This window comes from Agelaius tricolor, unplaced genomic scaffold, assembly GCF_023055355.1.
Source record: "Agelaius tricolor isolate 1412-34295 unplaced genomic scaffold, bAgeTri1.0.p SCAF_14, whole genome shotgun sequence".
Taxonomy (NCBI): Eukaryota; Metazoa; Chordata; class Aves; order Passeriformes; family Icteridae; genus Agelaius; species Agelaius tricolor.
The window spans coordinates 18,847,430-18,858,589 of record NW_027269274.1 but is presented as its reverse complement, the minus strand read 5'-3'; the positions used below and the strand labels follow the sequence as shown (position 1 = coordinate 18,858,589).

The window sequence follows — 11,160 nt, the reverse complement described above, 5'->3', positions numbered from 1 at the left end:
CCAGGCTGAGCGAGTCACGTCGGGAGAGGAATTCAGTCAAACCCCGCTGGAGAGCCAGCAGTAAACAGGAAAGTGCCGGAGCTGCTCCCAGCCATTCCCGTCAGATGGGATGTGAGCCCATCCATTCACGGCAGCTCTGACGCTCCTCACTCGTGCGTGTTTCGGTGTGCCTGGGGACACCGAGCCGCTCTGTCACAGGCTGTGACAGCGTGCTTTAATTCAAAACGCGTTTCTGCTTTTTAAACAGTGCTTTGGCCTTGAGAGAGGGGTTTTGTTTAGTGCTGGAGGTTTAGTTTAGTGCTGTTTCCCTGTAGTTTTTCCTGCGGGGGGAGAGAAGCAGCGTTGTGCCCGCCCGCGCTCTCCTGTCCCCGGTGTCGCTGCCGGGGCTCGAACCCGCGACCCTCCGGCCCCGCGTCCCTCCTCCCCGGGGCGGGGCCCGCGCGCTCCCTACCTGCGAGGATGTGACGTCAGCGCCTCATTACCCTAATTGCGCTGACGTCACGGGCGGCCGGCCAATGGGGGCGGGCGGCGCTCCCCACCTGCTCGCCGCAGAATTCCCTCATTCCTGGGATTCCTCGGCGGGCCCGCGCAGCCAGCGGGGCCAGCGCCGCCGGCCCAGCCGAGCCGAGCCGAGCCAGAGCCGAGCCTGCCCCGGGCCCGCACCGCCGCCGCTGCCTCCGCCCGGCCCGGCCCTGCCCGGCCCGCGGGGCGCCGCGGCCGCGCTGCCGGCACCGGCACCGCCCGGAGCGCGGTGAGTGCGCGGGGACAGCGCGGGGACAGCGCGCACAGGTGGCCGCGGGGGCGGAGGGAGCGGCGCTGGCGGGCGGGACGGGGCTGGGACAGAGCTGGGACGGGGCTGGGACAGAGCTGGGACGGGGCTGGGACAGAGCTGGGACGGGGCTGTCCCGGCCCGTCCTCTCCGCGCTGCGGGGCTTTCCCCGCAGGAGCCGCGCCGGGCCGGGCGCTGCCGGCGGCCGGGGAAGCTCCCGGTGCTGTCGGGAGCCAGGCAGGGAGGGAAGCGCTCCCCGTGTCCGGAAAGGGACCCGCTCTGCCCGTGGCCCGAGAAGGACCCGCTCCCCATGGCCCGAGAGGGACCCGCTCTCCCCGGGGCCGGTTCCGCTCTGTGCCCGGCCCCGGTCCCGCTCTCTCTCTATCCCTGGGGCCGGTCCCGCTCTCTCTCTCTCCCCGGGGCCGGTCCCACTCTGTGCCCGTGGCCCGGTCCCGGTCCCTCTCTCTCTCCCCGGTCCCGGTCCCGCTCTCTCTGCCCGGTCCCGCTCTCTCTGCCCGGTCCCGGTCTCTCTCTGCCCGGTCCCGCAGGCAGCAGCTCCCGGCAGGATCGTGCCTGGGGGTGTCACAGCGCCGCTGTCGCTGCCGGAGTCTCCGCTTGGCTCCCGCCCCTCTGTTTTTCCTGCAGGGAAAATCCCCGGTGCCGCACGGGCAGCGGAGGTGAAAGCTTCCAGAACGCGTCCCAGGAGCGCTGTGCAGGCTTCTGGCGCTGCATCTTTTCTATTCCCTGAGCAGGGGTTTTTCCGTAGCCCTCAGCGCCGTGGTGTTCCCCAGATGGGATCAGCAGTAATTAATTCCCTGAGTTAAGCTGTCCACGCCAGTGCCAGTGCATCCCTTTGCTGAGAGTGGATGAATGGGAATTAAACACCATTCCACGGGATTGGAGAGCCCATAAAGCCAGCTCACTTCCTTTCTGCTCTGTTGGTGCTTCAGGATTATCGGGAACAAGAAATAATGGCCATTTTTTAAATTACACCAAAGAGGACTTGGCTCTGATCAAGAGTTCCAGGATTTCTCCTGCAGGGTGATTTATCTGGTTAGTTTTTCTCTGAGTTTGTTTAAAGAGTGCTCCTCCCAGAGAAGCAAACTGCACTTTGGGAAACCTGAGTGAAACTTTCTTTGCAGGCAGTGCTGCTGAGAACCCTTGGATCCAAAACTCTATAAAATTGGGCAGCAATATCCCTCTCCTGCCTTAATGATAAACTTTTTAAAGTCTTCTCTCCAGACTTGAAGGCCCTTAATTTGTATTTTCCTATCTGTGAACTTGCAAGACCTCTAATGTGGAATGTGTTTTGCTTAAATTCTCTACATCTCTTCTTATTGATACACAGTTACAATCTGGTTTTTGGGGATCAGGCTGTGAGGCTTTTGGGCTTCAGTTACAAGAACTGCTTTGATTCACAAGTGAGATACAGATCTGACCTGCTAACTCTTGGTAGAACTTGGGCCTGCCTGTTGCACATTTGCATTTTCCCAGTTGTTGGTAGAATTTGGGCCTGCCTGTTGCACATTTATTTGCATTTTCTCAGTTGTTGGTAGAACTTGGGCCTGCCTGTTGCACATTTGCATTTTCCCAGTTGTTGGTAGAATTTGGGCCTGCATGTTGTAAATTTGCATTTTCCCAGTTGTTGGTAGAATTTGGGCCTGCCTGTTGCACGTTTGCATTTTCCCAGTGACCTGCCTGTGCTGGAGCAGTTGTGCTGAGCCCCCAGCATGCTGTGGGGAGCAGGGATGGATGGATGGATGGATGGATGGATGGATGGATGGATGCTTTAGGGCAGGGATGGATGGATGGATGGATGGATGCTTTGGGGCAGGGATGGATGGATGGATGGATGGATGGATGGATGGATGGATGGATGCTTTGGGGCAGGGATGGATGGATGGATGCTGTTGGGGCAGGGATGGATGGATGGATGCTTTGGGGCAGGGATGGATGGATGGATGGATGCTTTGGGGCAGGGATGGATGGATGGATGGATTCTGTTGGGGCAGGGGTGGATGCTTTGGGGCAGGGGTGGATGCTTTGGGGCAGGGGTGGATGCTTTGGGGCAGGGATGGATGCTTTGGGGCAGGATGCATGGATGGATGGATGCTTTGGGGCAGGATGCATGGATGGATGGATGCTTTGGGGCAGGGATGGATGGATGGATGGATTCTGTTGGGGCAGGGATGGATACTTTGGGGGCAGGCAGGGATGGATGGATGGATGGATGGATGGATGGATGCTTTAGGGCAGGGATGGATGGATGGATGGATTCTTTGGGGCAGGATGGATGCTTTAGGGCAGGATGGATGGATGGATGCTTTGGGGCAGGATGGATGGATGGATGGATGGATGGATGCTTTAGGGCAGGGATGGATGGATGGATGCTTTAGGGCAGGGATGGATGGATGGATGCTTTAGGGCAGGGATGGATGGATGGATGGATGGATGGATGCTTTAGGGCAGGGATGGATGGATGGATGCTTTAGGGCAGGGATGGATGGATGGATGGATGGATGGATGGATGGATGGATGGATGGATGGATGCTTTAGGGCAGGGATGGATGGATGGATGCTTTAGGGCAGGGATGGATGGATGGATGGATGGATGGATGGATGGATGGATGGATGGATGGATGGATGGATGGATGGATGCTTTAGGGCAGGGATGGATGGATGGATGGATGGATGGATGGATGGATGGATGGATGGATGGATGGATGGATGCTTTAGGGCAGGATGGGTGCTTTAGGGCAGGATGCTCTTCCTTCCCTGCTCAGGAACCCCTCTGTGGGATGGGGCCAGATTTTAGACCCACCCTAGAGCAGGAACTGAACACCCAGGAGTGCTGCTGAGATCTGACAACCTGCTATAAAATTAACCTGGGAACTAAAATAGGAGAGAAATTATCTGTACAGACAGGTTCATTAAGAGCATCCACACCACAAACCATCAGTTTGTTATTTACACAGCTTTGATAACCTTGTGAGCAGCTCCCTATTTCAGGGGTTAATTGGGTTGTTTCCAGACACACCTGGAAGTTTTCTGTTGGAAAAGGGAGCCTTGGTTCAGTTTTTTTACTGTGCTCAAATGTTTCATAATAAGTTTGCAGCAGATTGGGTAACACGTGGGATGCTCTGAGTGAACTTGTAGGTACAAGACAAGGTCAGCTTGGACTTTCCCACCTTAAATTTCTTAGCTTTGAACAATTACTAATAGTTTGCTTCTTAAAATGTTGCCTTGTTAAGGGGGATTTGTGTACAAGACAACAAAAAGCACGAGGTAAAATACCAAAGCTCTGCTTTAAGCTTATAATTTTCTATGTGATGAGTTAAATTGTTGTTTCTGGTTGAAGATTTGCCTGTTCAAACACATTTTCCACATGCATAACAAGCATGGTTTAAAGAAACCCCAAAACAGGGGATAAATACATTAAAAAAATAAAATAAAATTGATATTTAGCCAAATAGGCTGAAGTTACTCTCAAGCTTTTGAGTTGTAAATAGGGAATGATCAGTGCTGCTTGGTAATCATGATCTAAAGTGAGCACTTACACATTTTAGCTGAAGAAATTTACATTTATTGTGCCTATTTGAGAAAATTATAGATTACAACGTGCCCATCATTGTTCTCATTCATGGGGCAAATAGGCTTTACTCTCTCCTGGCATAAAAAATAAACCACGTTTACCTATTTTGCCTTATCCTCCTTCCCTGGGTGGATTTACTGATTGTGCTGATCAATTGTGTCTGGATTTCCTCTTCAGTTTCACTCTCTTCCATTGAAATCAGCAGAATCTGTTTCTCCTTGGCATTTCTGGCCGTGAATTTGGGCAGTTTTGGGGCTGTCTCTCCCCAGGTGGGAGCTGCTTTTGCCCACTCTTTTCAATTCATCTTGTGTTTATCTCCACTTGGCTCTTGATGCTTTCTCGAGTGTCTTGTTACTCATGAATTGCTTTTTCATTGTTGTAATTAGTGGGCTTTGTTTATTAATCCTGCTCTCCTCCCTTCAGTGTTATCAGTGTGATTTCTGCAGGTGGAAATTCAGCTTTTCCTGGCCCTTTCTCTCTCCTGCAGGTGCAGCTGTGTCCCAGCAGCTTTGAGGCTGCTCTTGGTGTCCCTCAGGTTTGCTGCTGTTCTGGCAGTGCCCTTTGTCCTCTAATAGTTTGGGTCTTATTTGGGTAATATTTTTGCTGTTGGTATGATCTGGGTAATATTTTTGCTGTTGGTATGATCTGGGTAATATTTTTGCTATTGGTATTATCTGGGTAATATTTTTGCTGTTGGTGTTATCTGGGTAATATTTTTGCTGTTGGTGTTATCTGGGTAATATTTTTGCTGTTGGTGTTATCTGGGTAATATTTTTGCTGGTGGTGTTATCTGGGTAATATTTTTGCTGTTGGTATGATCTGGGTAATATTTTTGCTGTTGGTGTTATTTGGGTAATATTTTTGCTGTTGGTGTTATCTGGGTAATATTTTTGCTGGTGGTGTTATCTGGGTAATATTTTTGCTGTTGCCATTGTGATTTCTCTTTGGGATTCCATATCCAAATTGTACCCAAATTCTTCTCTTTTTGTGCTGCCTGCCCTCCTGTCTGTTCTCATCACCCACTTTTGGCCCCTGGCTGGAGCTCAGGTCTGTCCTAGACCCATCCTAACTCTGAGATCACTGCCCAAGCATCACCTTTGCTTCTCTTTCATTTCTTTCCCTTTGCCACTCCCCTTTTTTTTAAAATCAAATGTAAAGTTTTTCTCTTTATCTCACTCTTCCCTGACATCCCCCCTGTGAACGTGAACTTTGGTGGGATTAATTAATTAATTAATTGTGGCTGTTTGGGCTGAGTGAGTGGAGCTCTGCTGCCTGTGACCTGAATTTCAAACCAGCAACCTCAGGGTTTGTCCCTTCCTGATGCTTGGAAGGTGCTGCAGAAATCCCTGAAAACACTCAACTGGTCCTTTACTAAAGCTTTCACTCCCCTAGAGCCTTAAAAAAACCCCAAAAACCAAAAAAACCCCAAAAATCCCAAAAAACAAACAAACAAAAATCCACTAAAAACCCTCCTAAAACAAAACAACAACAACAAAAAAAGGGAAAAAACCCCAAAAACCAACCAACCAACCAAACAAAACCCAAAAAACCTCCAAAAAAAACCTCCAAAAAACAAACAAACAAAAATCCACAAAAAAAACCCCTAAAACAAAACAACAACAACAAAAAAAGGGAAAAAACCCCAAAAACCAACCAACCAACCAAACAAAACCCAAAAAAACTCCAAAAAACAAACAAACAAAAACCCACAAAAAACCCCCCTAAAACAAAACAACAACAACAAAAAAAGGAAAAAAAAACCCCAAAAAACAAACAAACAAAACCCCAAAAAAATCAAAACCAAAAACCCCCCAAAACATTAGCAAGCATTTGTAAAGCTGAGAGTACCCTGTGTTTTTCTGTCTTATAAAAATGTCAGGAAAGGGGGAAATGAAGTGGAGGAGAGGGAAAATAAAGTGGAGCACAGGAAAAATGAAATGCTGTTTCTTTCCACTCATGGGTATTGTGTGTTTCTGGTGTTGCATTAAACAATGACAGGTGGGTCAGTGTTAGATCAGCCTTTCAGACAGCTCTGATTTCCCATTTTATGTCCTTACTGTTTCCAGTTTGCTGCTGGAAAGGAACATTCTGGAAACAGTAAAGGCATAAAATAGGGATATTGAGTGGGAGCAGTAACTGATAAATAAGAGCACTTTGGAAGATATTAAACTAATATTTGCAATAACACTGGATAACAACACTGGTAAAAATGCCTTTGGCTCCTGCCTCCCGAATCCAGCAGTTCAGACTTTAACCAGTGAGGTTGGTTACAAAGAGATTTGTGGGATTTTCTTGGGAAACTGTTTCCAGGGTGTTGGAGGGGGCTGCAGGCAGGGAAATAAATGCACTTTGGGCTGGTGTTTCTGTGCTCCTGCCTCCCCTTCCCCAGCACTTGCACAGAGCTCTGCTTTGCTGGGCACACACAGGAATTCCAGCCTGGGTTTGTGTCACACTGGGAAACAGCTGGGTTTGGTCAGGAATCTCCTTATTAACAGGTTGTTCTTGGAATTATTTTGGGTTTTTAAAACTTTTTTTTATTTTTTGTTTGTTTTTGTTCGGTGGGTTTTTTTGTGTGTGGTTTTCTGTGTTCGTGGTTTTTCATTTTCTTGGTTTTTAATTTTCTTTTTTTTATTTATTAAATTTGATTTCTTAGAAACCTGGGAAGTGTTTTTGGTCTTTCCTTTCTGACCCATCAGAAAGGTGCCTGGGCTCTCCACTCCAGGCAGCATTTTCTGCCCTTGCCCTGACCAAATCAGGCTTTTAAACTTGGAGCCAAGAGAGGATCCCTCCTCTCCCTCTCCTGAGCAGCCTGCATTTCTGTCATCACTGATTTGTTAGGCTAATTTAGAGATCAAGAGATATTTAACACTATTTGAAAAATAATCTGGCAGGTAATTTTTGTTCCCTGTTTCAAAAGTGCCAGAATATCTGGGATTCCAGCCTGGGAATTGCAGTTTTTGAATGAACACAAGGCCCTGATGCCTCAGCAGCTCTCTCATGAGGTGAAGAATTTAAGAATAGAATTTAAAAATACACAAAGCTGTGTATTTTAGTCAAGGTGTTTTTCAAGTGTCTGATTTCCTGACCTGCATCAAGACTTGCATCCTGTTTCCTTCTCCCAGTGTGGGTTTCTGTCACCAGTTCATTCTTACTGGAAGGCGTTGGGCATCTGCTGCTCCCTTTATTTAAAAATTACTGGAAAGCTGGAAAAAAAAATTTAAAAATTGAAATTACATTAAAAATTGTACAAAAAAATTTCTTAACTACATCAATTTTCTTAATGTAGTTAAATTTCTTAATGTAATCATAGCTGCATCAATTTTCTTAATGTAGTTAAGAATTTTTTAACTTAATGTAGTCAATTTGTTTTTAATAAAACCTCTTACTATCCTTTACAATTGGTGCTTATCCAATTGTATTATTGGATATACATATATATATGTAATATATATGTATATATATATAAAATATATACATATTATAATAAGTATATAATATTATATATAATATTATATATGCAATATATATTAATATATAATAATATATATACAATATATAATAATATATATACAATATATAATAATATATATACACATATAATATTATATATACAATATATAATAATATATATTAATATATAATAATATATATACAATATATAATAATATATATACACATATAATAATATATATACGTATATAATAATATATATACAATATATAATAATATATATATATACGTATATAATAATATATATACAATATATAATAATATATATATACAATATATGATAATATATATACATATATAATAATATATATACTATATATATATTATTATACAATTCTATTATTAAATTCTTCACATCATGAGAGAGCTGCTGAGGCATCAGGGCCTTGTGTTCATTCAAAAACTGCAATTCCCAGGGTTTTTTTTTCCTGAAGACTTGACCAAAAATATCAGTATTATTGTCTTTGAATGTAAGATGAGTTTAAGCACTGAATCCTGAGTTTTCTCAGTCTGGCGTAGCTGCATCCCCTGATTAGAAAAATCGAAATAATTTTTCCAGCTGGATTTTAACTCTGTTAGAGGAGTTTTTGTGAGGGGGTCAGTAAAGCCCAAGAAAACAGAAAATCTGAATGAAATGAAGCATCAGGGTGTGAGGGATGCAACTGGGTGGTGCTGAAGGGATTCAGGAATTCCCTCTCCCAAACCTTTGCTTTGCTTTGGGGGAGGATGTGGCCAGGAGGGAAAGGAAGAAATGTTTGATCAAGACAGAATAATCAAATAAATTAAGATCTTGTGTTCTAAAACCTCTTCCTCTACCTGCAAGACAATACTCTTGCAAGTATTGTCCTAATTTAAAGGGTTAATTGACTTTATAAGTTCAGTTAAAATATTCTTGAGCAAAAGCTGATTCTGGCAGGGAGGGAGAAACATGTTTTAATCCTCATTTCAAATTTCTCTCTTCTTCTTACTTCGCTCTATGGAAATCCTACCGGATTTCATTATTTAAACTTAAAAATATAAGCTTTAAGCTTAAAAATACAATTTTTTTCCAACTTATACATGCTTTAAAATCCTTTCTCTTGTGCTTGAGAGTCTTTGATTAAAGTCTGACTTGTTTAGGAAGAGGAGTGAGGATGGTGAGGTTCATTGTTTCAGTGCCAAGCCAAGGAAATTGCCTCCCAAGCATGTGCTTGTTGTTAGGGCAATGTAAAACCACGCTGGACATGTGGCTGACATTGCTGCAGTTGCCACTACCTTTGTTGGGTTTTTTTAAGATCCTATTGTAAAATAAGTTACAGCAAACAGTTCTTATGAGAGAAATTTTTGCTAAGTTTTTGTGGAAAAATCTCAACAAAATTTAGTTGTTCTGTTTGTTTTTTGTTTCTCTTTTACCATTTTTTAACAGTTCTGCCTGTGCTGTTGCCTTTTTATTTGAAACCCATAGAAGTTGTTGGCCTCATAGTAAAAAACATCTTGACAACATGTTATCCTCTTCCTTCCTTTCCCTTCCATATTTTTGGAATTTCAGTATTAAACATCTTTTTTTTATTAATTTTGAAGCCATTCATGTGAAACTTTGAGGAGCTGCAATGCAATCCTTGGTTTTATGGGAGTTTTATTGGTTGCTTGGTGTAGTGTTGGAATAAGTGCTTCTAATGTGGTGGGAATTCATTTTTTTAATTAGAATTTATGAAGGGCAAAATCCAGGGAAAAGCAGCTACTGAGGTGTGATTATGACTGAAAAAAAATCCAGTTCTGTGTGTGGTTTCTCACAAACCCAGAGTTCATCTATGTGCTTATATAAATAAAATAAAATCAGAAATAATAAATGATAAATTTATTTTAATAAATAGAATAAGCAGAATAATCTGCTTATTCTATTTTAATAAATAGAATATTTATTCTATTATTATTCTGCTTATTCTATTTTAATAAATAGAATAAGCAGCTACTGAGGTGTGATTATGACTGAAAAACAATCCAGTTCTGTGTGTGGTTTCTCACATACCCAGAGTTCATCTATGTGCTTATATAAATAAAATAAAATCAGAAATAATAAATGATAAATTTATTTTAATAAATAGAACAATAAAATGATGGGAATTTGCTGTTCTGCTGTGCTGGGTGGGAAGGGCAATGCCAACGCTGATTTTCCTGTTTCAGCAGTGACATTTTGCACCAGTCCTGTGCTGCTGTAATGAGAAAAGAGCAGCACAAAGTTGGATTTTTGGATTTTTTTGCTGTTGTGCGTTGCTGCTCTGTAATCTGGGGTGTGGGTGTGTGCTCTGGGTGCTCTCTGAACCTTGTTCTGAATTTTGCAGGATCCAGAGAGGAATGGAGACTCCCTTGGATGTGCTGTCCAGAGCAGCATCTCTGGTCCACGCTGATGATGAGAAACGTAAGTTGCCTGCCCTGCTGGACCCAGCTGGAATTTTCCTGAGCCCAAAATGTGGAATTTTCCTGAGCCCAAAATGTAGAATTTTCCTGAGCCCAAAATGTGGAATTTTCCTGAGCCCAGAATGTGTAGGAAGCTGTTTTCAGAGCCACAGAGATGTGCAGGAAACCCTTCAGAGGTTGTTTTCCTCAGGTGCAAACCCAACACTTTGCATTTAAATTGGCCGCTGGGCAGGAGAGAATGACTGGATTTAAAAAAAAAAATATAATTTATACATACAGATAGAGAAATATGAATAATATAAATAATAATTTATTTAAAAATGTGTTTAATTCATGTCAAGGTGCCTCTCTTTTCCCACTTGCATTTGCATTGGTAGCAGACAAGAAGTTGTGGTGGAGCTGCTGTCAAACTCAGGCCAGGCTGAGACTCCCAGATAATTTTGCTTGGATCTCATTTTGGTAATATTTTGGTGATAGTTTTGCTATTATTTGGGTAATATTTTGGAGATAGTTTTAGTATTATTTGGGTAATATCTTTGTGATAGTTTTGGTATGATTTGGGTAATATCTTTGTAATAGTTTTGGTGTTATTTGGGTAATATTTTGGTGATAGTGTTGCTATTATTTGGGTAATATTTTTAGTATTATCAGGGTAATATTTTGGTAATAGTTTTGGTGTTATTTGGGTAATATTTTGGAGATATTTTTAGTATTATTTGGGTAATATCTTTGTAATAATTTTGGTGTTATTTGGGTAATGTCTTGGAAATAGTTGTGGCATTATTTGGGTAATATTTTGGTAATAGTTTTGGTAATAGTTTTGGTGTTATTTGGGTAATATTTTGGAGATAGTTTTGGTGTTATTTGGGTAATATTTTGGAGATAGTTTTGG

The 11,160-nt window shown here is 43.1% G+C and overlaps 1 protein-coding gene across 1 annotated transcript in view; it reads left to right on the top strand.

Moving 5' to 3' along the window:
• Positions 1-542: 542 nt before the first annotated feature.
• Positions 543-11,160, top strand: part of VGLL4 (vestigial like family member 4) — a 100,498-nt gene continuing 89,880 nt past the window's right edge. The window contains exons 1-2 of the mRNA XM_071440040.1: positions 543-751; positions 10,193-10,269. Of these exons, the coding sequence (XP_071296141.1) occupies positions 10,206-10,269 (64 nt within the window). The 5' untranslated portion in view covers positions 543-751; positions 10,193-10,205. The remainder of the gene's footprint in view (positions 752-10,192; positions 10,270-11,160) is intronic.